At 47.0% G+C, this 12,652-nt stretch overlaps 1 protein-coding gene across 9 annotated transcripts in view; it reads left to right on the plus strand.

Moving 5' to 3' along the window:
• ctif (CBP80/20-dependent translation initiation factor) overlaps window positions 1-11,999 on the plus strand; it is a 61,550-nt gene extending 49,551 nt beyond the window's left edge. For 4 of the 9 annotated variants that reach the window (XM_081718781.1, XM_081718783.1, XM_081718784.1 and 1 more), the window contains 2 exons: window positions 7,301-7,354; window positions 7,659-8,344. In XM_081718781.1, coding sequence (XP_081574907.1) covers window positions 7,301-7,354; window positions 7,659-7,955 — 351 coding nt within the window. In that variant the 3' untranslated portion in view covers window positions 7,956-8,344. The other 5 variants (XM_035527026.2, XM_035527027.2, XM_035527029.2 and 2 more) reach the window with 3 other exon arrangements.
• The last annotated feature ends 653 nt before the right edge of the window (window positions 12,000-12,652 follow it).

The raw sequence follows: 12,652 nt of genomic DNA on the forward strand, positions 1-12,652 counted from the left end.
GTCCTGGCTCGGGTGCCTTAACCAGGGCTCGTGCCAACCCCGGGGCAGTGCTGAGTGGCTGTATCCCATAGAATCATTAGATTAGGTACTAAACATGTGGAGTCACGGCTCGCTTTCAGAGTGTCATTTGTGTGAATTCTAGCATAATGATTTTGTAATTCGTAGCAGTAATTTACATGGTTTTGGGGTTTTTATGTTTGTTTTTTCCATTGTAGCCGTGAGTGCCGGAGGTTCTGAGGGTAGTGTGTGGTTGTTCACTTTGCTTTATGGGCTCTGTGTTGGCCCGGCCCGGCCCGGCTGCAGGCCCCTTGAGCGTTTGCTCGCGCGTCACTGTTCAACTCTTGCCTTATTGGAGCCTACAGCTCTCTTTCTGATGAGGAGGAGAAGCGTGCGCGTGTGCGTAGGGACTTTGGGAGAGAGCCTGTCAGGGAACAAGGTGGAGGACGAGGATTATTACGACACCTGGTTTTTACTTCCTGGGAGTTTTTACTCCTTTCTAAGAAGACGGTTGCCATGGCAACTGAAATCGCACATGCCATCTCTTTCTCCATCACGCACGAGCGCACAAAACACGCCCTAAAGATGCACGCATGCCCTCGCTTACAGACACAGCAGAGACAGAAATTCAGGCTCCACCGTAACACCGTGATGGAGACATACGGACAGCAATAAAGGGAGAATTAGTCCTGATTAGACAGTGCCTCAGACGCTTCTGACATGACACCCAAGAGAAAGAGAATGAGGTTTGCATACTGCACACCTTCACCCTGTAAAATTGAAAAACTGTGCAATTGTACATTGTATATATGCATATTCATACATTCCCTTTTCATTCTTTATTTACCCGGACATGTTTATTCATTAATCCGCATCTGTTTCCCTGATCTACAGGCAGAGCAGTCACCAAAGACGTTTCACTGCCAGTTATACTGTGTGTGACTGTGTATGTGACAAATAAACTTTGAATTTTGAGGTGGAGAAAAGTGATAAAAAAGGAAGCGCTGTTAGAGACAGACGGGGAGACGGACAGGCAGACATAGAGTAGAAGGTCTGAGAGCTGGATGCAGAAGATCTAGTGGAGAATATGTTGACAGGCTGTGGCGTGGTCATGTAATATAGGCCGTACCAGCCAGACAGCCATATGCAAAAACCCATGATGAGAATTGAATGTGAACTATTAACCAGTAATATAATTGCGCATACTGTGGCCCAACTCATATTCTAGTCTGTCTGACTCCTTTCTTGCACTTGTATGATAAGTTCTATTTTTTGCTTCTGCTCCCGCCGTGTGTGCGTCTGTCTGTCTCCCTGTGTTTGGCAGTGGTGTGAAATTAAAATGACACCCACCCACACAGTCGGCATATTAACAGGCAGGATGAGCGAATACGTGAGAAACTTCCATAATATAGCAAAGTACAGAGCCTCTAAGAAAGCTGTGTTTTGCGGCTAATCCCCCACCCCTTCATGTCAGTACTTGGTACAGTCTAAGGCCACTTCACCAGTCAGCCTGGAAGGCACCAGTTACCCTCCTCAAGGGGAAGGGTGTCCTGCGTTAGTCTGCCAACTATTTAACCATTTAAAGCAGTACACCCCTGCAGGGTTTATCGTGGAGCAGCGCCTACAGTGGCATGAAGAACTGTAGAATATAATTCCACAAGCCCTCTCTCTATTTCTCGAACACACACACACAAATAAAGCAGGATGAAAAGATGCAGCGTAACATGGTAGGCGGCTGGCTTAGGAATCGTAGTAGCCATGTCTGTCGAGATACACCAGTCCAGTCAGAATGCACAACCCAAGTGCAAAAGAATTTTCAGTGTGCCTGCAAATGTTGTAAGATGCAGACATGCTCCTAATGTGCTCAGAGTATCTTACAGTGAACCCAGGTCACGAGTCCTGAAGTGGACTTGGAGTTCAGTTTCACTGCTTACACCCGATTCTCACTGTTGCTAAAAAACCCAGTGGCATTATTATTGTTAACCAGATCTAAATGTTAAAAAATAACACTTTGGATCACAAAATGACACTAATTGAAACCATTTTTCATATTAAATTAAAACTGTTATGACCAAGAATGATGGCATTTCCAGACTGTGCTGAAAAAACCTCATAGATGCTGTATATGACTGTGCTGTATGTGACTGACATTTGTGACTGTGAGGTGTGTGACTGTGAGGTATGTGACTGTGTTTATGACTAATGACTATATGATTGTGCTGTATGTGATTGAGGTATGTGACTATAACTAATGACTGATGGTGAGGTAAGTGTCTGAGGTGTGTGTGAGGTGTCTGTCTGTGAGGTATGTGACTGTGTTTATGACTAATGACTATATGATTGTACTGTATGTGATTGAGGTATATGACTGAGGTATGTGACTATAACTAATGACTGATGGTGAGGTAAGTGTCTGAGGTGTGTGTGAGGTGTCTGTCTGTGAGGTATGTGACTGTGTTTATGACTAATGACTATATGATTGTGCTGTATGTGATTGAGGTATATGACTGAGGTATGTGACTATAACTAATGACTGATGGTGAGGTATGTGACAGGTATGTGTCTGAGGTGTGTGTTTGTGAGGTATGTGACTGTGTTTATGACTAATGACTATATGATTGTGCTGTATGTGATTGAGGTATATGACTGAGGTATGTGACTATAACTAATGACTGATGGTGAGGTATGTGACAGGTATGTGTCTGAGGTGTCTGTCTGTGAGGTATGTGACTGTGTTTATGACTAATGACTATATGATTGTGCTGTATGTGATTGAGGTATATGACTGAGGTATGTGACTATAACTAATGGCTGATGGTGAGGTATGTGTCTGAGGTATGTGACTGAGGTATGTGACTGTGTTTATGACTAATGACTATATGATTGTGCTGTATGTAATTGAGGTATATGACTGAGGTATGTGACTATAACTAATGACTGATGGTGAGGTATGTGACAGGTATGTGTCTGAGGTGTGTGTTTGTGAGGTATGTGACTGTTTATGACTAATGACTATGACTGCTGTATGTAAATTTTAACACTGGAACTAAAGTAATAAATAATAATAATGTAATAAATATTCATTCATTTATTTATTAAGCTAAAAACACAACTGAAGCAAAGCTTAAATGAAATAAGGAAATATAACCTTTAGTAATTTACTATTAACAGCTAGCATTCTGGTCACTTAGAAGTTGTCACTAAATCTGTAACATCTCCACTAGATGCCTGGGTGCCTGTTTTCTTCCAGAACATCAGAGCTTTGAGGTAATGAGCCGAAATGTGAAGGAAAAGCTCAGACTAAGGAAACAGATGACAGTTCAGGTGTGCGTGCGTGCGTGCACGTGCGCACATTCTCACAAAATGTTTTTTTCAAACTGAGGATAGCAGCCAGGTTACTGTTTGGCTCAGTTTGACTGATCTTTCCTTGGCTGTTTTAACCGTGTGTGTTTGTGTGTGTGTGTGTGTGTGTGTGTGTGTGTGTGTGTGTGTGTGTGTGTGTGTGTGTGTGTGTGTGTGTGTGTGTGTGTGTGTGTGTGTGTGAGAGAGAGAGAGAGAGAGAGAGAGAGAGAGAGAGAGACAAACAAATACTACCCAGCGTTTACATGGCAGCCTGTCTGGCAGCCAGGTGTGTGTAGATTGTGTCTGTGCAGAGCTCGCTAAGCAGCAGGGCAGGTTGGTTAATTACAGGTGTGTTGGATGCTGATGTGTAGCTACATGACAGCTGCGTCCAAATCACAGTGGGTGTGGGAGGCCAGCCTTGAAGTACAGGACACACACACACACACACACACAGAGAGAGAGAGAGAAGCTTATATAACAGAAGCTTCTGGAACGTCTCTTGTCTGGTTTATGGAGTCTCTGAAGTCATCCATTGTATTGTGTGACTTCGTTTTTGCTTACACAAATGTGTTTATCAGATGTGTTGTGTTATTGGAGTTGAGGTGGTATTTAAGGCGCAGGCTCTCAGTAGGTGTGGTCCTAACATGAACGGCAGCGGGGAGCAGCCCGTGTGATCGTTATGTTGAGTATGTACTGGGCAGGAAGCATGTCTGCTTTATATATGTCAGGATTCCTGGCCTTTGTTTTTTTTAGAGAATGGAGAATGAGCTGGTAGGGAGGGAGAGACAGAGGTGTGTGTGTGTGTGTGTGTATGTGTGTGTGTGTGTGTGTGTGTGTGTGTGTGTGTGCTCACTCATATATGTGTGTGATGGGGTTTGGTGTGTGTGTGTGTGTGTGTGTGTGTGTGTGTGCTCACTCATATATGTGTGTGATGGGGTTTGGTGTGTGTGTGTGTGTGTGTGTGTGTGTGTGTGTGTGCTCACTCATATATGTGTGTGATGGGGTTTGGTGTGTGTGTGTGTGTGTGTGTGTGTGTGTGTGTGTGCTCACTCATATATGTGTGTGATGGGGTTTGGTGTGTGTGTGTGTGTGTGTGTGTGTGTGTGTGTGTGTGTGTGTGTGTGTGTGTGTGTGTTTGTAACCTGAGCCAGTAGCCATCATACTTCTGCTCTCCCGGGACATCATTATGGGATGTTTCACAGTGGACATAAAGCAGCTGTCTCCCTGGAGACCAGAGTGGTGAGACCACCTCAGTCATTACGCTGACTGCCAGACCCACAGACCTCTGCCCTGAAGTCCAACACACACACACACACACACACACACACACACACACACACACACACACACGCTACATGCAACATAAATTTCATGCATAGCCATGTCCCGAGACCACACAGACCTTCATGCTCTACTAGATTCTGATCATTCCAGCTGTGTGCACAGGCCTGCCAGTGTCGCGAGTATCGGCTGCGCTGGTGATCCACAGCCTTTATGCTGAAGCTAGAATGTGGGGTGTGTTTTGTGGCGAGCTGTGGACGCCTTTCCCCCTCAGTGCAGAGCACACTGCATACATGAGGATCTCATGCTGTGTGTTCTTTCCTCATCTTTGTGTATCTCTGTGTCCGTTTTTTCCTTCCTTATATATTAATTAGAGAGAAGAAAAGATTCCGGGGTATCAGAAAGCTCTCGGGCTGTCCCGCTGAGTCCTGCTGTGCCCCGCTGTCTCTTGTATTGAGAAACAGAAACACATGCACTTAAGTGCCGGTCTCTCCCGCTCAGTGACCCACGTAGCAGGAGGCAGACGCGGCTCTCTCCCACTCACGTGACCCCCACTGCAGGAGGCAGATGCCGGTCTCTCCCGCTCACGTGGCCCCCTGCTGCAGGAAACATCCACCAGTCCCTCCCGCTCACGTGACCCTCACTGCAGGAGGCGGACCTGCCTAGCTTCTCAGCTAGCGGCGCGCGGCAGCCTGGCTAGCGTCACGCTAATTGCAGTCTGCCTGTGAGAGTGAGCGGCGGGTCTGGCAGGGATCGTTTACCGGCCCAGTACTTAACCCCTCTGCTCCACAGGAAAACGCTCCATTCCCACACCCCAGAGAACCTGCAGAGAGCGAGCCAGGCCAAAGCACAAAGCACTTTTTCAGTGGGGTTTTTTTTTTTTTTTTTTTCCCCTCTCCATCTCCGGTTCTGTCCGGTTTCCTTTGTCATCTTCCCCAGCGCCTCCGTCTGCTCCCTCTGCGTCTCCGTCATGCTGCATTTGTGCCAGAATAAGAGAACTACCGCATTCCACGGTGGTCGGGTGGCCATGGCGATCACCGCTGCACACTTGCTCCTGATTGCTCGCTTGCGTATAGTTCAGCACGGGCAGCTTGGTGTGTTTAGTGAAAGTTGAGTTCTGCTCGTCAGGGCTGCGTGTGCTGGGCGATGTTTTTTGAGGGCAGTGTGAATTGGAGTAAGTGGAGGCACTTTTTTGGCTGGCGTCTCACTGGAACGCAATGACCGCCCTGTCAGCCATTTTGCTAGAGGGTATCCAGGCCTTCCTCTTTGATGATCCTGCTCTCCTAGGCCCTAGTAGGCCCCCACCCTCACAAAGAGCTGTCTGTGTCGGTGCCCAACTGCTTTCCCTACCTTGTGCTCTGTAAGTCATCTCACTGGAGCTCCCCGCGCACAGGGAACACACACACACACACACACACACACACGCACGCACGTATATATACTCCTGTAGCCATTCCTTCTACCCTGAGGGGAAAAAGATCTCATATAACACGGCAGAGGGAGGGAGGTAACCGAATGACACAAACACACACTCGCTCACTACGCTCACTACTGCCCTAAATCACTTTAATCCCAGCTGATCACAAAAGCATCCAGCCCGCTTAGTAATACTTCAAACACGTGTACGCGCACTCACACTCTCGCAGCAGTCTTGTGAACCCATGACTCGACGAGCTCTTTCAGTTACTTGGCAAAGTAACGAGCATGAGAAACCCGGAGCGGATGTTGAATGCCACTGCTGCTCTCTGTCGGTGCCAGCTCCACTTGGGTTTACCTGCATGTGGAATAACGTTGGAGCGTCGGAACGGCTGCCTGTCAGGAGAGAGAGGATTAGATGTTTGTCTACACGGTTTTAGGCTAATCGTACTGAAACTCTGAGATGTTTGAAGATTTCAATTTTACATTTGGCAGAGCAATGAGCTCTCATTTAGGTACAACACACACACACACACACACACACAGGAAGAGGGGGAGGGGCATACAAGTCCACTCATGAAAATGGATATAAGCTGCCAATCAAATATGTTCTGTGTAAGGGTGGTTGTGGGGGTGTGCGGGAGCAAGAATGAGAGTATAGGAAGGTAGGGTGTGTGTGTGTGGGTGGGTGTGTGTGTGTGTAGACATTGTAGGCAGTCTCCATGTGCCAGTGTTCTGGCTGCGAGGGTCTGTGTTCAGTCTCCCTGTACCTGTCCTGGGAGAACTTTGGGACGTCCTCGCCTACGTGGAGCTCCTGGGTGGAGTGAGCTCCTTAAGAGTTCGGTTTAAACTTTAGCCATCTGTTAGCGGGTAATTCCTCTCAGTCACGCTAGATCCAGGGCACAGGCTGTGGTGAGTTCACCTCTGATGATGTACAGGCTAAAGCTGGATGATAACTGCCCCCCCTCCCCAACACACACACACACACACACACAAACACCAGTTTGTTTGGATTCAGCAGGTGATGTAGTTTTGGTTGTAACTGGGACAGTGACCTGTTGCTTCTGCAGCGCTCTCTGTGTGAGGGGGAAACAGACCAGAGGCTTGGTCTCAGGAGGAGGACCAGGGCCAGTTCCTCTCTTTGGCTGCATTTAAATCTGCTCTGAAACATTGGTAGTGTTGAAATCCTTAGCACTGATGCTCATCTGTATCTATCTCTTCCTGTTTGTGTGTGTGTGTGTGTGTGTGTGTGTTTTTCTTTCAGTTACTGGAATCAGTGGAGGTGAAGGAAGACGCGGTCCTCTGTTGCTCAATGGAGGTGAGTGTGTCTGTGTTGTACACAAGTCCTAAAAACCCAACATGTGAGAGTTGTGTTGCTTACAGAGGTCATAAAAACCCAGCATGTAAACGTTGTTGGTTACATAGGTCATATAAACCCAACAGGCGAATGTCGTGTTGTTTACAGAGGTCCTAAATACCCAAAATGTAAACGTTGTGTTGTTTACACGTGGCCTTAAAAAACCCAACACGTAAACATATTTACACGAGTCTTAAAAACCCAACACGTAAACAATATACAGGGTCCTAAAAACCCGACATATGAACATTGTGGTGTTTGGCAGGACAGACAAGAAAGCTGTGTGAGCAAAATGAAGCCCTGGAGCAGAGCAGAGCAGGGGGAGGAGCCTCAGCAGAACAGGGGCAGGGGCAGGGGCTTCAGCACACCCTGTGGGTGGGCCGCACAAGTGACATCACTGCCCACCCATCCCAGTGCGCCTGGAAACACACCAGTAGCCATGCGTTTCCTGTGTGATATGAGGCCAATCGCGGGCAAGCGAGTTTTCTCAGCACGGGGCCGATCAGAGCAGCATTCTGGCATGGCCAGACCGGGGATTGCAGGGACTGGACCAGCTCTCTAGTAGACTGAGAACAATGGCCAGTTACCTTCCACAGTGTAACTACGTCCTGCTTGGAGTTACTGTATGTTTGGGCTCCATAATCAGACCTCAGAGAGGGTGCCCGGGGCCCAGCACGCATCCCTGACAGCTGCCTCATATACGGGCAGGACAACGGTCCTCAGCCGGTGTGAGGGTGCTGTCTCACACATACACACACACACACTCCTGCACCCATATATCCACACACCCATATATCCACACACACACTCATGCACCCATATATCCACACACCCATATATCCACATACACACTCATCCACCAATATATCCACATACCCATATCCACACACACACAAACACCCTCCATACACTCACACATCCATACCCCCCCCCCCCACACACACACACACTCACACAAACACCCCCCCCCCCCCCAAACATACACACACACACACACACACACACACACACACAGGTGTGATAATTAATGATAAGGTTGATTATTATATATAGAAATAGGGTTTATCAAAGATAGCCCTTAGTCACCGAACCAGTTATGATATAACTGTAGATATGGAGTTTCACTTTCTTACACAGGTGCATGTTGCCACACACACACACACACACACACACAAAAACCCAAACAAAGACACTAAAGATTAGCCATTAGAGCATCTGTCAGTGTAGTGTGCTTGGCTCCAGACAGGGGAGAGTCTTTAGGGTACTCCACCACCAAAGAGAGCCGGTAAACTGGATCAGGAGGAGACAGACAGTCTGGCCAGCAGGAGTCTAAAACACCACACGCCTCTCTCTCTCTCTCTCTCTCTCTCTCTCTCCTCTCTCTCTCTCTCCTCTCTCTCTCTCTCTGCCTGTTACTGCCACTGCCTCTCTTCTTCTCCTGGTGTTGACATCTGACCTCATCCCACCATTCAGCTGTGACCTCTGACCTTTCTCCTTCTGTCTCCACCCTTTCTTCTATTGCTCCTGACCTCAGTTCCATTTCTCTCCTCCTCCTCATCCCTCTCTCTCTCTCTCTCTCTCTCTCTCTCTATCTTTTGTTGTATCTCCTCCCCCCCAGTTTGGACTGATGATTGTCTGTGTGTGTGTCTGCGTGTGTGTGTGCGCGCACGCGTGTGTGTGTCCAGCTGCAGAGCGCAGGCCGTCTGTTGGAGGAGCAGTTTCCTGAGATGATGAGTGAGCTGTTGGCGGTGGTCAGGGATAAGATGCTGTGTCCGTCCGAGTCTCCGCTCACGCGCTCTCTGCTCATGGAGGTCGTTGAGCTCCATGCGCACCGCTGGGGTCCCCTGGAGGCCCTCACCACGCAGTACTACAACAGAACCATCCAGAAACTGACCGCGTGACGCCGTCGGCAACGCTCACAAACACGCACACGCGTGTGGGTGTAGAGGAAAACACAGTTTTTCTAGAAGACAGAACCGGACCAGGATGGAGGGATGGATTATGGATGGATAAGGGGTGGATGCATGATGATGGATAGATGAATGGGTAAATTGATGAATAGGTAACTAGACTGATGGATGGATTTGATGCTGACAAGTTCAGGGGTTGGTCTAGGGGTCAAGGGTAAAAGGCTAATTATATGCAGATTTTTAATGAATATGTATGTCCTTTTTTTTTTTTGTTCACGCTCGCATGTTAATGATGTGGTCCAGACATAAATCCAGACGGCTATTACATTAACAGACATAAGGAAATGGCACATACATAAACATGAGGTGCCATGAGGAGGATGTCATTCAGATAGACTCATCAACAGCAAATCCACGCCCAGATGCATATGCATAACACACACACACACACACACACACACACACACACACACACACACACAAGCCATGTCCACACACTATTACAGCTGAGATGTTCAGATGAGACCAGTGGAGCTGTGGTGGAGGAACAGAGGGTGGAGTCTTGGCATTTTAACTCTAACAGACGGGGAAATCCTCGTTTCCTTTGCTTTTGTGATCATATGCATCTACCTGTCCATCCTCCAGCTCCGCCCCCTTCTTCCTACAGCCTGCCCTCTCTGTGCCCATTCCTCACCTCCCCCTCTTCAGACACGCGTGTGCGTGTAAGCTTGAGCGTGTCTCATTGTGTCGCAAATCCTCTCCCTGGAGCCCGCTGTTGCCCATCAGGACTGTCTAGCCGAGGTCAAGCAGACAGACTGGAAAGGGCTCAGACTGCCTTTGTCTGTCTCTCTCTCTCTCACACACACACACACACACACACACACTCTCTGCAGCCTGACTAGCCTGATGGCAGATGGCCACTGGAGACTGAAAGGCCAGACACGTGCGTACGCATACACATACGTGCGCACACGCGCACACACTCCTCTTGTCTGAGCCAGCCCGTTGGGTGGGTGTGGGTGGGTGTGGGTGGTGTGGGTGGAGGGCTGCTGACTGGAGTTCAGAGAGAAGCATCGGGCTCCACTCCTGGCGTCTTTGTCTTTATTTGTCTTGTGTTTCTCTTCAGGGTTTTCTTTCCTCTCCCACTGCTGATGTGTTTATTCTTGTCTATAATATTGTTCTTGTAATGTTATTATATTATTGATTTTTTTAAATCACGTTCTTTGTTTTAAAAAAAAATGTATATACGTGTATTATGATGTTTTGGCGGTAGACTTATTGCACAGGTTTTGTTTTTGTTTTGAGGGGATTTTTTTTTTTTTTTGCACTGTTTTAAGGCAATGGTTTTAAAAGTGAGAAAAAAATGTTTCCGGAAATGTGTTCTGGGTAGCAACAAGATCCTCGGGTCGCTGGATGTGGTGATTAGCAGAGCGAATCACCCTTGGCTGGAAGGAGTTTTAGAGTGTGCTTTTAAAAGTGACTGGGGGAAACTTGTTGCCTTAGTGGAGAGTCTGGTTTGGGTTTGAAGGCTACGATCGAGATCATCGAGATAGGATAGCCCATCCCCCTTACCTTACAGAGTACAACTTCCTAATAGAAATTTGAGGTAAAAAGTTTTGAAATGTTACAAAAAAAGGAAGTAAAAAACAAAACAAAAAACAGCATGACTAAAAAAATATTGAAATTCTCTCTTAATGGCTGCGCATATGAGCCATCTAGCAGTGGTCTTTTTTTGCTTACTCAAACATGTAGTATTTACTTTTGAAGATAAAAAAAAAGTGAAGTTGATTGGGTTTCTTTGCAGATCTATAGCTCGTATTGTCCATTATCCAGGGCTTTGCAAATGTGTGTAATATGATATTGACAAAACACAAGCCAGTCATCTATTTGTTTTAATGGTCTGCATGTAGCCATATAAGGCAATACAAATATAAAGCCGATGGCGGAAACCTTAGGAACCCTTTAGGAACAGGTCCAAAGTTGGTGACCTTCACCTGTTTATGCTGATGGTCTTGTGGGGCGAAGACACTCACGTGCAGTGTGTGTGTGTCTGTCTCTCTCTGTCTCACGTACGCACATGTCCTCGGAGGCGTCCACCGAGTCTCTGCTGGCAGGTTTGTGTTTGTATTATTTCTGTCTTGCATCAAGAATCCAAACCCTGGATGCCAGCTCACATGAGCTGCACTGCAGTGCCCACAAACTCCGACTGACATGGCAACCGGGAACCTGCCCCAAACCACAAGAGCTCGGCTTCAAAACATCAACTTTTGATTTTTATTTTGTATAATAATAATAATTATTATTATAATTGTTGTTATTATTATTATTGTTCTTATTATTATTATCAGTAGTATAATAATCTGAGTTTGCGGTTTTCTTTTTTTCTGTTTTTTTTGGTTCAACTTGCGCTCAGCCTCCCAACAAGTCCCTGTGCTGCTGTTCTCTGTGCGTTGTCTAGGGCTACGCTCCACTGGAACACTGGGCACTCTGTGCCCTTTGACCTCAGTGTTACCATGACCCCTGCAGAACTGCTGAATGCAAATCACCCTTGTTTCAATCTCATTGATGCGTAAATGAGACTTTGTCGCAGCAGCTCTGTCAGCCGTAGAATTTGGCATAAAAGTGTTCATCGGTTGTTTTTCTTTGTTTCTTTTTGTAAGCAGTGGAAAATAAACTAACTGAAACGAGAAGCTGAACCGAAGGTGAAAGGTCGTCCTTTTTGTCTTTCTCTTTTCCCTTCCTCATTACCTTTCTTCCTTTTGTTCCATGCGGCCGCGGCATCAGTAAAGCGAGCGCGGAAACCTGCTCCTGACAAAGTCTCTAGTGTCGCCCGTAAAGGCTTTCGTCTCCAGACGCAGCGTACACAGACGGCATATTGTGTTGATGCAGTGGCTGTTTTTTTCCCACTAATGTGTGTATATACACACACCTCATGTACATGTACGCTCTCATATGCTACATATACCTCATATACACATACTTCATATCCATATACAACCTCATATAGTTCCTCCCTTCAGGCTGAAGTTTTATATGTAGGAGTGCTGTTGTATGGACTTGAGGTAGTATTGTTGAAGCTACTAACAACTGCCTTTCACACCTGAAGCAGTGGGAGCGACTGACGACTGTCAGTGTGGCTAAGACTGACGCACGGTACATGCAGGGAAAACAAAGCGTGGCACTCTGTGTGTGTGCACTCATATCTGAGTTTGGAGGTTTTCGCTTTGTGTCCTAGGCCCTTTGTGGTTTTCACTGTTTCTTTGAATGGAGCTGAGTTTCTTTGCCGTTGCGTGCTGTTTTTTAGTAGGCCTTGACCCATGTCTGCGACTTGCGTCTGGCTCCGCCCCTT

This window comes from Electrophorus electricus, chromosome 8, assembly GCF_041902795.1.
Source record: "Electrophorus electricus isolate QZ-2024a chromosome 8, ASM4190279v1, whole genome shotgun sequence".
NCBI classification, from domain to species: Eukaryota; Metazoa; Chordata; class Actinopteri; order Gymnotiformes; family Gymnotidae; genus Electrophorus; species Electrophorus electricus.